The sequence below is a fragment of the Pinus tabuliformis genome, chromosome 9, assembly GCF_031772625.1.
Source record: "Pinus tabuliformis cultivar Carrire ecotype Pingquan chromosome 9, CPIR1, whole genome shotgun sequence".
NCBI classification, from domain to species: domain Eukaryota; kingdom Viridiplantae; phylum Streptophyta; class Pinopsida; order Pinales; family Pinaceae; genus Pinus; species Pinus tabuliformis.
In genome coordinates this window covers 764,158,349-764,176,157 of record NC_142307.1, presented here as the reverse complement: position 1 = coordinate 764,176,157, position 17,809 = coordinate 764,158,349, and the positions used below count along the sequence as shown (strand labels likewise).

Below are 17,809 nucleotides of genomic sequence, written 5' to 3'. Positions count from 1 at the left end.
GGCTCGGGCACAAATCGCAGGCGGATCCGGAGGGAGTTGTGTGTTTTTGCAGGGGCCCGATTTCCAAATTTTTAAACATGTTTTCTTTGACTTAAGTTGGGTTGGGGCTTCCCATACACTCCCAAGGTGCTCCCTTGATCTCCTTAGATGCTTCCTAGATGCTCCCTCATGGTAATGTTAAATTCTTAAAGTAAAGGATGAAAATGAAAGATAAAAGAGAATGTCACTTTTGCTTAAATTTTTAACATTACCATGAAATGACTCGGGATGTTTGAGAGTGGTTCTAGCCTCATTGGACTTCATATGGAGAAAATAGAATTTCATATCCTATTCAAAATTCAGCAGACTTAACAGTTTTCAGGAATTCAGGATCAATGGGATTGTGGCATTTCATTAGATTATATCATGTATGAGGGTATGTGATTGGCATTTAATAAAGAGCACCAAGCCTTATATGTACCCTAGTGTTGGTGGTGTTAATTGTTGAACTCCTTTGTCATGGCCTTAGCGAAAAATTACCTTTCAATCAAGTCCAAATCATTGATCAAGCATGTTAAGCTTTTTCTACCATATTTTAAGACTTGGATTAGGCAGTTTGATCAAAATTGGGCAATGTTGACTAATATCCCTAGACAATCGAGGTAGAGGCAAAGGCTAGACAAGAGGAGAAGAATCTAGATTCTAGATGGTTGATGCTCAAATAATTAATCATTGATGTACAATGGATGCCATATCTATCTTGATTTATGTACAAATATGCATGTTTTCATATCTTATACAACTAATTTGGTATTTTGGATGTTTTTTTAATATAAATGCAAATATATATATCTATATATATATATATATATATATAGTAGATGCTTCCGAGATGCTTCGCTTCCTAAATTTTTGGAAAATGACGCTTCTGACGCTTCGCTTCCAAAAAACGTCCCTGCTTCGTGCAACATTGCTTTGAATCCATCTATCAATACACTTACGATAGCCTCTAGGGGTAGAAACATACATTTTTCACTAATCATTTTCCTTTAGACAACATGCCCACAGCTGAGGAAGTGGTTGGTAAATAAAATTTTAAATTACCATAAGGGTAATGCAAGGTAAAATAACCCCTCACTGAATCTAAACACTGAGTTACTTGTGCCACCATGATGTACCTGGTAACTGCAACTGGAAAATGCTGAAGCCTCTCATGTACTATGAGGGGTAACAAGGAGTACAGGAGTCCAACACCCCTCTTCTAGCTGCAATGATTTTCTTCCATGTTAATCTGTTTGATATTTATGAACAGCTAATGCAAGCTTTTGAGTTGAACTATCATAATGATTTCCCCTACTATGCAATGACCTTTATTAAGATCATTTTCTTGGCAAGAAGGCATTTGTTGGATTGTATTGGCCCACCTAAAGTGTAGTGTTCCTCATTTCTGACTCAGTTCGTCTTCCTACTTGCCATTGGTGCCACAACATTACTAGATTGGGTGAGCAGCCAAATAGATCCTGATATACATGTCATGCCTGAGTAGGTTTGCAACCATGCTAATCCTGCAATACCAAAGTTCAAACTGTTTGCCCTCATGTTTTTCAGCCATAAGTTGATGAAGGCGGGACAGTAACAGTGGTTTTCCTACTAGAGAGGTAAGACATGGACATTTGGATTTATGAATGGGAAATTCCAAGAGCAAATGAATGCAAGTAGTGGAATGTACATGTTTTTGACAGGTTGGATATTAGAGAAAGTAGGCTTCACTTCAGTCAAGAATGACCAAATTTGAGCAAATACTCGGTAGTTTATTTTACAATCTGTAGTTAGTTCAAACCAAATTTGGGAAATTGACACTGATGAATTTTCTTTATTTTTAGGTTATCACCCTTTCAACGTTACTTCCTTATCAAAACTGCACATAATCTCTGAATGTCGTTCATGATTCCATTAGCGAATGAACTAAAAGTGTTGTTTTAATTTTTCTATATTTGCAGGGAAAAGGTTATTCAGTAATTTTATCAGATATGTGTCCTCCAGTTTCTGGAATACACACAAAGGATACAGCTTTATCCTGTGAACTGGGGACTCGTGCACTTACCTTGGCGTTGGGTGAAATCGATTTGGAAGATGCAAATATTGCATCCAGTACTTTAAAAGATGAAACAGCACATGGTCATGTGCAATGTGATGCTTGTGAGGGCATGCTTCAGTCACGGGGAAATCTTGTCATCAAGTTTCTTGAATGCGAAGAAAGCCAAGGTATTTGCTCTCATATTTCTAGAAATAATGTGCATTTTGATAAATTTTCATTTGCATTAGTGACTGTGCTTAATTCCTTGTAAATTTATGCAGGATTTCCCAAAATTTGCAAAAGACATTTTAGAAAAATATCTTGGTTAAGGCCTAAAGCAACACGTTCTTCCTCCCGAGAGATCTACTTGATTTGTCAAGATTTTAGACGACCTCTTCCACGCAACAGAACTTTTAGTGTTCCACAAGGAAATTGATGAATGATATTGATAGTAGGTTTTTGAAGTCAGTGACATGGAAAGAGGACCATGTATTATTGAAGAGTTACATTTCATTTATATGCTCCTTGCCTACCTGCTCATAGAAGTACAATACGCCCAACAAGTCAAAGTGTCTTGAGTTGAATGGTTAAGTACTTGAGATTTTGCATGAAATATTTGCAGTATAATGCATGTGGGAGTAAGGTTTTCTGGAGACGGGCATCAATTGTCTGCCAATTTTCACCTGTTTCACCTGTCTTTTTTTGTTAGCAAAGCATTTCTATGAATTGTGCTTTGAAAACTATGCCAGTTGCTTGCTTCACAGATGTAGCAATGGGATGACACAGATGGGTTCAAACTTTCATGAAAGTTTAAAAATTGCGTCTTTTGGAGTAGATCAATAGGAACAAACACTACGTGAGCATGGGTATATCCTGGGTTGAAGGGATTATGTTGGGTTAAAATTGACTTTTGTTTTTTCCATCGTCTGATATTTTATTTAATTTGTCTCGATTTTATCCCGACTTTTCAATCAGTTTTAAAATTGTGATTTCCTGATTCTATTATGTATAAAATATGCAAGATGGGTAAGGTTGAATGCATTTCTCCCTTCTCACCAAGTATATTGCGTATCTATATTCTATATGGATTTTGGATGAGGGTTTCTCTATTTGGAACAACACCACCTTGAGTCAAGATTCAGGAAACAATAAAAGGCAGTTACTGTGGGCACTAATACAATCAACCCTATAATTCTATCAAAGCAAAGACTAATGTCTTGTGAAAAGAGTCATGAAAACAACCTGACAAGCTGTGTTGTAGTTTGTCACAATGTTGATAACATTGGTATTGGCAAAAAATCGGTGAGGGTCCAGAAAACATCTTCTTGAAAACATTGATGAAAAAATATGCAAAAATCAGAAAACCATCGCAAACATTAAAAAATACAAAATATATTCATTTATTTCAAAATTTTAAACATATAAAGCAACAACAACATCAGATAAACACATTGACACATAAATATGGAGAAAACACTGGAATATATGATGCGGTGGATGGCAAATAAAAATGATACATCAAAATCGATACTTTTTGTACCACAAGTTGTGTAATGTCTTTTGTGTATGTCTATCTGTCTGTTCAGTGCATCTACAACATTTTGTGTTACATCATTTATTTTGATTACTTCAGAAAAAATGTTATTTGACAACATAATTAATTTTCAACAAAAACTAGAAGCTGTTAATTTTCCAGTGTTCTATGCTTAACACAATCACTTATTTCAATTCGCTTTCAATCAACAATCAATATATCCAATATAATTCAATCTTCCCAGTAACAATAAGCAATTTTAGATAAAGCAGTAAATCCAACGCACAATAGAAGACAACTAAGAACAAGAGAGACACAATATTTGGTCGAAGACCAAGGATAAACCCCACAAGGGGGAAACCCTTTCAAAATTTTTCTTCTATTAGATTGTCATCAAATATTCAACAAAGTTATACAATGCTCCAATTCATCAACATTGAGTCAAAACCAAACCTTCAACAATCCAAGAATCAACTAAGCAATATCCAATCCAACGATGAGCCCAAAAATTAGATTTGGTCAACAATTCAAATTTGCAATTATGGTCAAAGTCAACAACAAAAACAATAGACCTAACCAGTCAACGATCAATGGTTAACAATCCTCCAAAAGATTCAGTCAACCTGCCAAAAGATGCGAACTCTTTTCTCTAGTTAAGGTGGGTCAAAACAATCAAAATTATGCTCATACAAATTCGTTCAAAGTTAACCTTTGACTTGCAGAAACCCTAGTTGTAGGTTTGTAGTCAACGGTAGTCAAACAACCCAAAAAAGTTTGGTCAAACTATCTCTGAACTTGGCCTCCCAAAACATATCCAAATCCAGTGAAACCAAGTCAAAACAGGCTAAGTCAACACTGGTCAAAGGTGCCAAAACATAAGTCAAACTTGGTCATCTCAATTTCCTCTTTCCTTCACATGTGTGAAGATGAACCTGCAATTTCAGCGCTGTACGAACCAATCCAAGAGAAAAATGACTTGTGTGATGATGCTCGAAAGTGATGTGACATGTGGTCTATTTATGTGTCTTAGGGGGTCAAATTAGCTTGCCCAGGCTGACTTGTACTTTTGTGACCATGTGGGTTTCTCATAAAAAATAATGTTTTTCCTTAACTAAATTAAATTCTTCAAAGGGCTAGTAGGGACTTCTCTGGATGAGGAAGGCTTCCCAATGGAGGGAATTTATCCTTGAGTTGTCAAACTAACACTCCCTCTCAACTAGAGAGAAATTTCCGATTGCATCATAAATTATGAGATATTTTTCCGCATAAATCACATTATGAAATATTAATTCCCATCTCAAATGTCTTATCATCATCATCACATCATATCTCGTCTTTGTTCATCTATGCTCATTTACTAAACATTCTTGAATCTAAATAAGAAGAATCATCACAGGGGAGCTCCGACTTGCACCCTATATCCAAGGACAATAAGCGAGATACTACTTATCTTGGAAGGTAAGGATCACACTCTATCTTATTGACCTATGACAATAGGCGAGTACACTTACCATGATAGGTAAGGATCACACTCTATCCTATTGTTCGCTGATCTTCCCATCATGACCCTCAAGAGTCAAGTGGTAGAACACCTGCATCCATCAGCTTGGGGGAGATACACACTTACCATAAATGGTAAGGATCACACACAGACCCAAGTCACATCACCCATTGGCCATATAGGGAGGAACAATTGCAACATGGCCATATAGGGAGGAACAATTGCAACAAACCCAACTTGTGGGTAGGATGCCAATTGGGGTATACTTTGTCAAATCCCAGACTCGATGGTAGGGGGAGATACCCACTTGTCATAAATGACAAGGATCACACACACCCTACAATGACTTGATCACATCCTATCCTATTGTCCAGAGATCTTCAACCCGAGGATCTCTTCGACTCAATTCCTCTCCCTGTGAGCTCAAACAGGGGGAAGAGCATAACTTAGTGTCCTTGATTAACCGTGACCCTTACTTGGGAGGGTCATATCCATTAGTCCAAGTTGCTCTTTAAAGATCAAGAACTTTCCTTCCCTTTATGCTCATCAGTCGAAATGTGGAGTCTTATAACTCTATGCACCATGTCTCGAATATAGTGATCCCTAATTTCAATATGCTTGGACTTGTCGTGGAACACAAGAATATCTGTCAGACAAATCTCACTCTTGTTGTCGCAATATATCACTGTTGTGTCCAGAAACTGCTTAAACAACTCTCCAAAGAGCTTCCTCAACTATATTGCCTCACAACTAGCCATGCTAGCAACAATGTATTATGCCTCAGTCTTGCTTAAAGCAACATACTTCTATTTCTTGCTCATCCAAGATATCATGGTAGAACCCAAACTAAAACAACAACCAGATGTGCTCTTCCCGTCAATAACATTTTCAGCCCAGTCAATATCGGAGTAACCGTGAAGTCTCACATCTCTGACAATATATCTTAGAACAAGATTAATAGTCCCATGTGAATATCTCAATACACGCTTAACAATGACCCAGTGTGCATGTAGAGGCTCAGTGATAAATTGGCTTAAAGTGTTGACAACAAAACATATGTTCGGTTGAGTGTTCACAAGGAACATTAACGCCCCAATCAACTATCAATACTCAGAGGTATTTGCCAAGTCAGGTCTTGCAACTTCTCCACTAGTTTCTTGACGTTCATCTCCATCGGTGTGGCCATGGACTTGCATTCTACCATTTCAAACCTTTCCAACAATTTCACCACATATTTTCCTCGTAAAAGAAAAATCTCACTAGGTCTCTGCTACATCTCTAAGCCTAGGAAATAGTGCATCAAGCTGAGGTTTCTCATTTCAATTTCAGAGGCCAACTCCCTCATACACTCAAGCATTAGAGGCTCACCACCTGACAAGAATAAGTCATCAACACATAGAACAAAAACCAGGGGCATAACTTGTACAACTTTGAAGTAGAAGTTTGGGTCGACATTGCTTCTTGTGAATCCAAGCTTCATCAAGTAGCTATCAATACGGGCATACCAAGCCCTAGGGGCTTGCTTCAATCCATAGAGTCTTCTTCAACCGACACACATGAGTCTTCTTATCCTGTACTTCAAATTCCTGTGGTTGCTCATCATATACTTTTTCCTAGCGTATGCCATGAAGAAATGTGGTCTTCACATCCATCTGATGAAGAGTCCATCCTTGGCTAGCAGCGAGAACCACAATAGAACTAATGATAGTGTAATGGGCAACTAATGCAAATATGTCATCATAATCTTCTCCCTCTTTATGGGAGAAACCTCTAGCCACAAATCTCACCTTATATTTTTCGATGCTTTCGTTTGCTCCATGCTTGATCTTATACAACCATTTAGAAATCACAATAGACTTCCCTTTGGGTCTCAGAACCACTTCCCACACATCATTTTTCTTAATAGATTCATATTCTTCGACCATAACATCTTTCCAAACTCGATTTGTCATTGCTTCTTCAAAGGTGGGAGGCTCAGCATGTTACATTGATTCTAATAACTACGACATAAGCCTAGTATCAACATGGCTTCTTACTTTCTCTAAAGGTTCCTCTGGCAACGACATGTATTTCAACATCTTGTAAAGTATCACGTAGCCATAATGGTCTCTTTCTGGTAGGAGGATCACATGGAGGAGGATCCAAGGGATCATCAACAACATCTGTCTTAGGTTCAGGCGTAGAAGGACCATCTAGTAGGTCTATGTCATCATCCTTCTCAACAAAAGGAGGATGAATGCCTCTTGCTTTTCTAAGGGCAACATCTTCATTGAAACTTGATATTCCTTTGACCAAACACATATATTCTAAAAGCTTTAGAAATTTCACAATATCTAACAAACGTACCTTTCTTTCTAGTGGCTTCCAACTTGTTCCTCTTGTCATTCGGCTCATGAAAGTACACGGGGTAGCCAAAGATCCTTCAATGCCCAACATCGGGCTTCACACCTGTGAATTTTTTTTCGCGATTCTTGTCACCCAAGGCTTGATGAGGGGTCTTGTTTTTAGCATAGACTGCAGTGTGTTGAGAAATATAGGGGCAACAAATTAGGTGATTTCTCTTACTTTGATAACTACTTGTGATGTATTTTTACTTAACTTGATCAACTTCTTCTTTCATTTGATTATAATTAGTGTTCTTATTATTAAACAACTACCAAATAATAACGAACAATAAGACAAGAGGATAAAAGATATAGGCTATCAGCTAGGGCCAAATCCTCTCCTCTTGAGAGGAAAACCCACAAGAACTCTTGTCTTCTTATATAACTTCAAATGACGAATTCCAAGACCTATGACCCTTGACCAAGGCTCCTCCAAGACCAAGTCAAACCTTTCCTTGATGAACTTCTCTTCCACAAAGTCAACTTCAGTCAAACTAGCCTTCAACAACTACTTGCTTTCTCTTCGACATCAATTTCAGACTTGTACTTTTGACTGTGATTATTGGCCCTCTTGTAGAAACCCGCATGTGTGACAAGAATATGGTGAAGATGGTCTCTTTTCTTCTTTGCTTGGACAACAGTTCTTTCTCCAACAATTTGGCTTGTATTCTAGATAAATATTACTTCAAAACTTAACTTCTTGGAGTGATTGCAATTCGATCTACCTGCAACAAAATGAAGCCCTAATATTTCGCACGTGTGGAAGGAATTGTAGCCCAGAGACTTCATATTTTAGTGTTATTTCTTCTTTTTGTTTTTCATTCCCTTAGGTTTTCTTGTCTTATCTTGATCGAACTTGATTGGTGTCTTCAAATGAGGTCGAGTGCTACTTATTTATAGTCTTCTATGGTGGTTGAATAACCCTGTCTTGAAGCCGACTTGTCCCTTCTAGTAGGCCGACATCTCTTTTGAAGGTTGACTTGTCTTGGAGGAGGTCTTGTGACACTTTGACTTTACAATACATTTCTTTGACTTTATAGATGATTCCCAAATGGGTCTTCCATACATGACAATAACTCAATTGACTTGTTGACTCAATGACAATCCCTAGAAGTACTCGATGAGTGCTTGACCTATAAATGAAATAAACTTGAGCATGAAATCCATGCCTCAAGAATGACAATAAATTTATTTTTATCTTTACATCAAATACATAAAATCATGATTACATATGTCATTATGAAGACCAAACCTAGTTACATATTTCAATGCTCCCTCTTAACTAGGGAGGTATTCATAATTCATATATGGTACTTGGACATTCTCAAACTGAAGAATTCTCATAAGAAGAGTCGGATTGGTAAACGATATCATAAGCTATCTTATCAACCTCTACCAAAGCAGCTCATTATACCAACCAACATTGTCACATAACAAGACCTTGACTAACAACTCTATCTGCACAATATCAACGCACAATGTTGGCGAGATCAATCATTGATAGACACCATCATCATTGTCTCTCAAAGCACATACCCCACCCGAGTGTTCAAAAGGTATGTCCTTTTAGAACAATTCATATCTTGGAATAACACATCCTCAAGGAATTTCCTCTTCAACTACTCCTATTGGATGCCCTACCACATCCTGAAAGAGTATCATAATCAATCTTAGATGCTTACCCAATCCTCGATTCTTTCTTCATAACATGAAGATAAGAATGATATGTCTATCTCTCCCTCTCCACTAGGGAGGATATACTCATTCCTATAAAGGAATATACTCAAGCTCTCTCTTAACCAGGGATTTGCCCAAACCCTCTTTGAATTAGGGACTTGATTCCACTATTTTCTCTTTGATGGTGATCATGATATTATCAGTTGCTAGTAGGGCTCCTTCTTTTGATGTCATGAACTTCAACTTCTTCATCATGGAGCCTTCATCTTTTTAGATCTTCTTCGTAGGGCATCTACCAATCATCAATTTCTTTTCAAAGAACCATAGTGTTGAACCAATATTCATGTCATATTCATTGGAAAACGATCTTCTAGTCCACATTTGGCTTTTCTTCATACAACTACCTCTTTCAAGTCATGTTTCTTTCAGGATCTTCCATCCATTCTCATGAGTACTAGTTGTAGGTGATATCTACAACTCTCTTTCGGTAGCCTTGTATTAACCCAACCAGATGATGTTCAAAAATCAAAATGAACATCAAATCAAAGTTACCTTTTATGATGGCCTTTCATCATGACATCTGCTTGCTTGCAACATCAACATCTTGCACATTCATAAACACATCTCCAAGACTTTAAATGTCAAGGGTCTCCTTCCTTTACAAACTTTATCAAGTTCTTCATATCTTCTCTATGGGGACGTTATAGCTAATTCTTCAAGTTATCAGATGTTGATCTCTTATCTTATCTTACGTGACTATAGTTGCATCTTTCACGAACTCTTCTCATATTGTTTCACCAATAATTTCTATACATAATTCCTTCATCTTGTCAACCACCTCATATTCCATATGATGTTATAATATGTTGATTTCATCTTGTCAATATGTGAACTAGTTCAAGGCATATGCCTTCATGCATCTTTCCAAAGGAAGAGATCCTTCTTCTTCGATCATGCTCATGAGATAGAGCATTCAACCATGCTATCAACAACTATATGATGACATGACTTAATCTATCAAATATATACATACCTCTTTTCTCCTTTTGGTCATCTAGACTTCCTTTGACAACTTCCTTTCCTTGCTTGAAAGTACTTCAACCATCTTGACATGCTGCACTCCTTTGTCACCATACCATCATCCTTCTAAACAATGGATCCCACACAAGGTGGAATGTAGACTATCAACGAGACACTTGCTTCTTCCAAGTAGAGGTGAATCTTCTTATAAAGATTCTAGTGAAGGATCTCGATGATCCTCATTCTGCAAATGCTCCTTAACAATGATGATGTATGATGACCTTTCTATCTTCTATCATGCTAGATGACTTTCTTCCAACCATATATACTACTATTTCTATTTTTCATGCTTTCAATGAGGTTACCATGAGCTACTTCCTTTCTATCATGATGGCTTCTACAACCATGTATACTTCTACTTCAACTATCCTTTCAAGCTTCTATAATGATGCCATGAGCTCTTATCTTCTTCATTCGTATGCTTCCAATATGACGTCATCTTCTAATACGATGCATTCTATCATACTTACAATTCTTCTAATCATGACTGCAATCTATTAACCATAATAGAGGTCTTGTCACCTCCTAATTCTCCTTGCTATGTACATGAAAGACCTTAATAATGAAGATCTGTCCCGTCCTTTTTGGATTTCTTCTTATCAGGTTCTTCTACTTCTTCATTGATGTGGGCTTCATTCCTTTCTTTTCTCTTCTTGAGTTTAGGACAATCTCTCTTGAAATGCCCATATTCTTAACATCCATAGAATTGGATCTTTGACATATCGATCTTCTTCTTTTTCTGAGGACCAAACTTCCCAAACTTTCCTTTTCTCCTAGCCATGGCAGCAAATGCTTGAACTTGTTCATTTGATCCCACATCATTTTTTCCTTTAACCTAGTTTCTTCAATCTTACATAATGACCAAAGTTCACTGAATGGAGTGACTTCCTTCTTTCCATAGATGCTTGATACAAAGTTGCCCCATTCATCAGGTAGTGCATTGAGCACAACGATGGTCATTTCTTTGTTGGACATTATTTCCCTTAACTCTTGTAGTTGGTATCTTATTTGTGATACCCTCATAAGGTATGAGACTACCCCTTCTTCCTTTGATACCTTCATCTTGTATAAATCGGTTCTCAAAGATATAACTTCTCTTACAATGCTTACTGAGAACAATTCTACCATCTTATCATATATTTCTTTTGATTTCTCTAACTTTGCTACATAAGGGATGACAAAATCCTTGATTGATTCTATAAGGATTCTTTGAGCCCTTATTTCCCCTTTCATACATTTCGATAGAGCATGAGATTCTTCTTGTGGTGGTTTGGCAATTGAACCCTTAACATGTCCATTAAATTCATTCTCTATGAGGATCAAATCCGTCCTCTTCTTCCATGCAAGGAAATTTGATGACCCAACCAATTTATTGCTTTCCTTGCAGAATGAAAGCCATTTTGATAGTAGAATCAGACATAGATATAATCGTACTTACTTTTCAACTGAAGATGCTTCTTTAATGATAATATCTTCAACTTGATGCCTTTCTTGATTTTGATGACAATACTTCTTCTTCTAGAGACGTCTTTCTTCAAATTTGTGATGTGATCCTTTCTTCAAAGACAGGGAGACCACCTTGATTCCTTTTGTGATGATGAACATGCTTCTTTTAGCTTCCTTGGGATGTAGAAGTGTAGAATATGGAAACTTCAGTATGCTTCTATTGTGTAGTCCTTTGGAGGTACGGTCCTTCTTGAAATTGGAGTCTTTGTGGTCTTCTTCTTGATGTTGCTTCTAGATGGTATGATCTTCCTTCATGCTCCTTAGATCCTTCTTGATGGTTTGGTGTGCTCTTTGGTGTCTTGAATTTCTTGATATTCCTTTTGATGGTCCTTCTTCAAGCTTCCTTTCCTTGTTTTGTCACCTTAGCTTTGATACCATGTTGAGAAATCTAGGGGCAACATATTAGGAGATTTCTCTTACTTTGCTAACTTCTTGTGATATATTTTTATTTAACTTGATTAGTTTCTTCTTTCATTTGATTATAATCAGTGTTCTTATCAAACAACTACCAAACAATAAAGAAAAATGAGACAAGATGACACAAGATATAGGCTATTAGCCAGGGCCAAAACCTCTCCTCTTGAGAGGAAAATCCATAAGAACTCTTCTCTTCTTATAGAACTTCAAATGAAAAATTCCAAGATCTATGACCCTTAACCAAGACCCCTCCAAGACCAAGTCAAACCTTTCCTTGATGAACTTCTCTTCCACAAAGTCAACTTCAGTCAAACTAGCCTTCAATAACTACTTGCTTCCTCTTCGACATCAATTTCAGACTTGTACTTTCGACTGTGATTCTCGGCCATCCTACAACAACCCTAATTCGCATGTGTGACAAGAGTATGGTGAAGATGATCTCTTTTCTTCTTCACTTGGACAAAAGTTCCTTCTCCAACAATTCAACTTGTACTCTAGTTAGAAATTACTTCAAAACTTAACTTCTTGGAGTGACTTCAATTCGGTCTACCTACAACAAAATGAAGCCCTAATCTTTTGCACGTGTGGAAGGAATTGTAGCCCGGAGACTTCAAATTTTGGTGTGATTTCTTCTTTTTGTCTTTCGCTCCCTTCTTAGGTCTTCTTGTCTTATCTTGATCGAACTTGATTAGTGTGTTCAAATGAGGATGAATGCTACTTATTTATAGTCTTCTACGATGGTCAAATAGCCATGTCTTGAAGTCAACTTGTCCCTTCTAGTAGGTCGACATCTCTTTTGAAGGTTGACTTGTCTTGGAGGAGGTCTTGTGACACTTTGACTTTACTATACATTTCTTTTACTTTATACATGATGCCAAAATGGGTCTTCCATAAATGACAATGACTCGATTGACTTGTTGACTCAATGACAAATCCCAAAAGCACTCAATGGGTGCTTGAACTATAAATGAAATAACCTTGAGCATGAAACCCATGCCTCAAGAATGAAAATAAATTTATTTTTCTTTTTATATCAAATACGTAAAATCATGATTGCATATGTCATTATGAAGATCAAACCTAGTTACATATTTCAACACAGTGTTTGTAGCTTCATCCCATCAAAACTTCGATAACTTTTGATCATGCAGAATGACTCGGGAAACTTCCATGATGGTACTATTCTCTTCAACCACTCCATTTTGTTGAGGATTGTAACGTATGATGGTTTCCTTTTTGATCCCAACTTTCTTGCAAAAGTCAACGAACTCATTCAAAGTGAATTCTCCACCATTATTAGACCTGAAGACCTTGATTCTCTTCCCCATTTGATTCTCTATTAGTGCCTTGAAGTCCTTGAACATATCAAATGCCTCATCCTTGTGCTTTAAGAAGAATATCCATGTCTTTCGTGAGAAATCATCCATAAAGGTTATATATTATAGATAGCCACCAAGAGATTTCATTGGCATGGGTCCACATAAGTCAGAATGTATGAGTTGTAGAATATCACTAGTCCTGCTCCTACTAGAAGCGAATGGTCCCTTCAATTATTTCCACTGTCACATCTCAGAAATATCCCATCATGATTAGCTTAAACCTCACGCATTCTAGAAACAATCCTTCTTACTTTAGGCAAGACTTCATAGTAAAGATGGGAAAAATTTCGGTGCCATAGATCACTTATGATTCCTATCATGTACTAATACTTGGATTGTTCTTCCATTGACTATATAGATTCCTTCCATTCTTTATTCCAAAGTAAATGCATCCTTCATGTGAGATTCCTTAGGCTAGGTGAGGACCTTACCTTTTATGAAGGCAACTCTCATCCCTTTGTCTTCCAAGGTAGATATAGATACAAGATTATTCTTCAATCCCAAAACATACATATCAATCCCAAAACATACATAACATCATGTAGATGTACGATTTCACCAGTCCAAATGAAATGAAATAGAACCAAAATCGTTCACATGATAAGTAGAATTGTCCCTAAGAATTATCTTCAAATTAGTCTCACTCTCAACTAGGTTTGAGAGGATTTCACAATACCTAGTGAAGTGTCTAGAGGCCCCACTATATACCAACCAACTATCATACGAATTTGGGGGTGAGGAACTAGAAAGAGTAGAAATAAGAAAATATTCAGATTGAGTAGCAGTTGCATTATTTCCATACCTTGAATTTCTTGATCTCTTTTGAGGACGATGACCTTCATGATCATCAAGAGCATCTCTTCTATTGAAATCATCTTTCCTTCTTCTAATATTGAACTTCTTGTTGTAGCCACAATTATTGTTGTAGTTGGACCTTGGAGCATCTCCCTTTTCCTGACAATCTTGGGCATAGTGACCATACTTGTGGCAATTGAAACATCCAATTCACCTTACTCTTCTATTGGAGTCTTTTGATTCATGGGCATACTTTCTTGAATTAGATGGTCTTCCTCTTCCTTTCATCTTGTTGTCTTGAGTAACAAATGCAAAGGTTCTCCTTCTTCATGCTTTTGAATCCCCCTCTAGAAATCATCATGGTCTCTTCTTGAGTGGACTTTCCAACCAACACATTAAATGTCGGGAATTTGTAATTGTTGCTTATATTAGTAATCAGTTTCTCCCAAATTGGAGGAAGACCTTGAAGTGCAACGGGTACCAGCTCTCTATCAAGCAGATTCTCTAGCAAACAACAATTGATCCCTGAGTTGTGATGTGAAGTATGATTGCACAATCTCTCCTTTGTTCATCTTTATGTCCTTGATTTGATTTTTCAAGGTGAGAATATGGTTCAAATTGATGACCTCATACATCCCAACTAGCTTATCATACATTTCCTTGGACTTCTTCAATTTTGAATATAAATAACCAAATGATGTTTCAATGAATCAACAATATTCTTCTTATCTTTGAGCTCACCTTTCTTGTATTTCGCCTTGATAACAACATACACATTTTATGGAGGCTCAGGTACTTTTGCTTCCACATATTCCAAGACATCGTTCTCATCCCAGGTCACTTCCAACTTGATCTTCCAAGTAGCAAAAATTGATGAGTCATTGAGCCTCTCTCCTTCCTTGAAGTAAGAGGTAGACATCTTGACTAAGTCAAATAAGTTTTTTCAAATCTTTCCAAAGGTGATTGCTTGTCGCTTATCTCCTTGGGCTTGCCTTCACCTCAACTCTAATACCATGTTAATTTTCCAGTGTTCTATGCTTAACACAATCACTTATTCCAATTCACCTTCAAACAACAATCAATTTATCAAATATAATTCAGTCTTCTAGTAACAACAGGAAATTGTAGATATAATGGTAAATCCAATGCACCATAGAAAATATCCAAGAACAAGAGAGACATGTTATTTGGTCGAAGACCAGGGAGAAACCCCATAAGGGGTAAAACACTTTCAAAATTCTTCTTCTATTAGATTGTCATCAAATGTTCAACAAAGAGATACAATGTTCAAATTCATCAACCATGAGTCAAAGTTAAACCTTTGACTATCCAAGAATCAACTAACCAGCATCCAATCCAATGATGATCCCAAAAGTCAAATTTGGTCAATAAGTCAAATATGCAATTTGGTTAAAGTCGTCAGTATTAGCAACAACCCTAACTTGTTAATGATCAATGGTCAACAATACAAATGATTCGGTTAACATGCCAAAAGATTTGGTCTCTTTTCTCTAGTGAAAATTGGTTAAAAAAAAAAATTCCCATAAAAATTTGGTCAAAGTTAACCTTTGACATGTGGAAACCCTAATTGTAGGTCTGCGATCAATGTTGGTCAAACAACCCAGAAAAATTTGGTCAAACTATCCCTGAAATTGGCCTCCCAAAACAGATCCAAATCCAGTCAAACCAAGTCAAAGCATGCCAAGTCAATGCTGGTCAAAGGGCCAAAATAGAAGTCAAACTCGGTCAACAAAATTTCCTCTCCCTCCCCTTCGCACATGTGAAGATGAACTTGCAATTTTAGAGATTTGTGAACCAATCCAAGAAAGAATGACTTGTGTGATGATGCTCCAAAGTGATGTGACATGTGGCCTATGTATATGTCTTAGAAGGTCGAATTAGCTTGCCCATACCGACTTGTACTTTTGTGCACATGTGGGTTTCTAATAAAAAATAATGTTTTTCTTTGACCAAATTAAATTCTTCCAAGAGCTAGTATGGGATTCTCTGGATGAGGAAGGTTTCCTAATGGAGGGAATTCGTCCCCGAGCTGCCAAATTAATATAAAAAACATTTAGAATATGTAAAGTTTGTAGTGTAATCCCTCTAAGAAAATTATTTTATGTCAAGAAGCTCAATTGTGGTTTTTGTAGTTTTGGCTGTCAGGAGATCAAATATCCATAACATGTTATGTTAAGAGATAAAAGTCGAATCTTTAAAAAATTAGGCAACTATGGAATAGATGACTGTAGAAAATGTGTCTAAATTATGAAGATTATTTGACTTACAATGGTTAATTGAATGTTTGCTAAAAACTAAACTTGTATTACAACTCCTTGTACCAACGTTCAAAATCTTGCTTCTGAACATAATTATAATGTTATCTTCCCTAGTCTTGGTAACCTTCTTCCTTCTCCAACAACCAACAAACATAGATGGTGGAAAACACCTAGAAAAGATTAATAAATTGTGGGTTGCGCAACTTTGGCATTATATATGAAACAAATTTTGTATTTGCCACTAGGTGGTTGTTGTGTTTCCAAAATTTTGAATTACGGTTGAGCTGTTAATCACATTGACCTCATGTAGCTTGTGTATGTTGGCACACAATATATTCTCTTTCATGCCTACCGCAATTTTTTTAACTATATCAAATAATTTTATATTAGTCAAAAATCTGCATATGAAGACACAAAAAGATCTTAAAATTACATAATATTTGTTGTTTGAGGTTGGGATCATCCCATTGTACCAGATACCTATCATCCTTCTAGTATAATATCAAAATGATGACATAGCTAATATTTCTTGTAGTAATACCTTATAAAATATGCCTAGAAAGCCTATTGTTTTGACTCATACAAATTAACTATAGAAAAGATGATCAGCTCCTAGTGAGGCTTCTGGCGCCATGACAAGGCCTTGAACATTTAAATGCAGAAGGACAAAATCAAGAGAGTAGATTGAATTAAAAGCATGCACCAACTAAAGGTGGCTGTTATGCTAAAAGTATTATTGACATAAGGGGAAGAAGAAAATATTAGAAAATAAAGCATACATCTTTAAAATTTTTGGTTTCATATGGTGTGGTTGTATTTGCTTATGATAATTCACACGAGGTTTCATAAAAATAAATAAAATTGCTAAAATATTAGTGAAATTTGCCATCCATGTAGAAAATAGTAGCTTTGATATTTCAACATAGGATGATATAGATCCACATTTTCAAAAAATAAAAGATTACAATATTAATGGCAATAAGTGAACAGGACAAGTGGTAAAACAAGTGGCAGAAAATCAATGAAAATGTGTATACTACCACACATTTCAAACTCTACAAAATAATTTTTTTCTTGAGGACTATTTTTCCTAAAACAATTAAAGTAGTTCTAGCCATGAAGGTAACTGATCAACATTGGAGAAACACAAAGCAAGCCGCCGAAGGCTTTAGGGTGGGGGGTAATAATTTTTGGTAGTAGA

At 36.6% G+C, this 17,809-nt stretch overlaps 1 protein-coding gene across 2 annotated transcripts in view; it reads left to right on the top strand.

The window, feature by feature from the left end:
* Window positions 1–3,027, top strand: part of LOC149150970 (FtsJ-like methyltransferase family protein) — a 62,641-nt gene extending 59,614 nt beyond the window's left edge. For both annotated transcript variants that reach the window (XM_089438936.1, XM_089438935.1), the window contains exons 5-6: window positions 1,980–2,244; window positions 2,338–3,027. In XM_089438936.1, coding sequence (XP_089295062.1) covers window positions 1,980–2,244; window positions 2,338–2,492 — 420 coding nt within the window. In that variant the 3' untranslated portion in view covers window positions 2,493–3,027. The remainder of the gene's footprint in view (window positions 1–1,979; window positions 2,245–2,337) is intronic.
* Window positions 3,028–17,809: the final 14,782 nt, after the last annotated feature.